Genomic DNA, 1451 nt, shown 5'->3' on the forward strand with positions numbered 1-1451 from the left:
AGCAGCGGACTCAGCGCAAACGTCCGCCGGGGAAGGGGTCGCTGCGGCCCTGCGACCCGCGCCCAGCAGGGCTGGGTGAAAACCACGACCGGTTCGAGGTTTGCCTTTGGTCCCCTCCCCGCGAGCCCCCACCTTCGGGTGACATCACATCCTCCAAATGCGAGATCGGGCTGGGCGGCCGGCCCAAGGGCGCAACTTCCCGCCTCCGCGCCCCGTTGGCCCCCGCGCGCGTCGGAGCTCGCGCTGAGCCGCGCCCCAGGGAGCGCGCCATGGCCTCGCCGGTGACCACCTCGCTCCTGCCGCTGGCCCTGCTGCTCCGTGAGTTTGCGGCCCCCGGGAAGGCAGCGGGTGGGGCAAGCGGGGGTCGCGGGGCTCCGGGCTCAGTCTCGCTGCCCGCTGCCCGCAGACGCCGGCGCAGCCCTCGGGAGGAGCCCGTTCCGGATGTCGCCGCGGGAGGTGACCGGGCAACTGGGCCAGCAGGTGGAACTGCGCTGCGAGGTGCTGCTGCCCAGCTCGGAGGTGGGCTGCTCGTGGCTCTACCAGCCGCGTGGCGCCGCCGTCAGCCCCACCTTCCTCCTGTACGTCTCCCAAACCCGGATCAAGACGGCCGAGGGGCTGGACGGCAAGCAGTTCTTGGGCCGGCGGGTCCAGAAAGACGTCTTCAGCCTCACCCTAAGCCGCTTACGCGAGGAGGACCAAGGCTACTATTTCTGCTCCGTCCTGGCCAACTCCGTGCTATACTTCAGCCCTTTCGTGCCCGTCTTCCTGCCAGGTACGGGCGCGGGGCGCGGCTCCTCCCCGCGTGGAGGACGCCCCGCTTTCCAGCCTCTCAGCGCCCCTGGGGTCTACGTAGATACTGTTCCCATTTCACAGACGGGGAAACTGAGGCTAAGGTGCCGCTCACCAAGGACTGGAGATGGCTTTTTTCTGTCCGGCCGATCTGGGCTCCAGTCGGGTGCTTGTGTGGTCCTGGGCACGTTTCTTAGACTCCAGGCGCCTCTGTTTGCTCGTCAGTAAAATGAGGATACCCCAAGTTCACAGGGATGCGGGTGGAGCCCTGGAGAGAGGCTGGGCGGAGGGGAGCGGGTTCGGGTCGGGTGCGCTGCGTGCTACGGCCCCATGCCGCGAAGGGGTCCGCGCGTATCCCGGGGTCCCCACCCCTTCTCCTCTGCGCCGGGTGCGGAGTTCGGCGACATAGGGTTCCGGAGGTGGCAAACCCGTAGCAGGTGTCCCCAGGGGTAAAGGCGCGAGGGGCGGAAGGGATGGCGCGTCCACATCCCCAGCCTGGCCCCCAACCACGCTCTGTTGCTGCTGCAGCGAAGCCCACCACCACGCCGGCGCCGCGACCACCCACGCCGGTGCCCACCACCGCGTCGCAGGCCCCGTCCCGGCGCCCAGATGCGTGCCGGCCCGCGGCGGGCGGCCCAGGTGAGGCTGGCGGAGGGGCCGGG

At 70.0% G+C, this 1451-nt stretch overlaps 1 protein-coding gene across 1 annotated transcript in view; it reads left to right on the forward strand.

The window, feature by feature from the left end:
• The first annotated feature begins 157 nt into the window (after nt 1-157).
• CD8A (CD8a molecule) overlaps nt 158-1451 on the forward strand; it is a 5571-nt gene continuing 4277 nt past the window's right edge. Inside the window, 4 exon segments of the mRNA XM_008591897.1 lie at nt 158-228; nt 230-318; nt 407-772; nt 1318-1428. Coding sequence (XP_008590119.1) covers nt 158-228; nt 230-318; nt 407-772; nt 1318-1428 — 637 coding nt within the window.

The sequence above is a fragment of the Galeopterus variegatus genome, unplaced genomic scaffold (genome assembly GCF_000696425.1).
Source record: "Galeopterus variegatus unplaced genomic scaffold, G_variegatus-3.0.2 Scaffold7380, whole genome shotgun sequence".
In the NCBI taxonomy this organism is placed as follows: domain Eukaryota; kingdom Metazoa; phylum Chordata; class Mammalia; order Dermoptera; family Cynocephalidae; genus Galeopterus; species Galeopterus variegatus.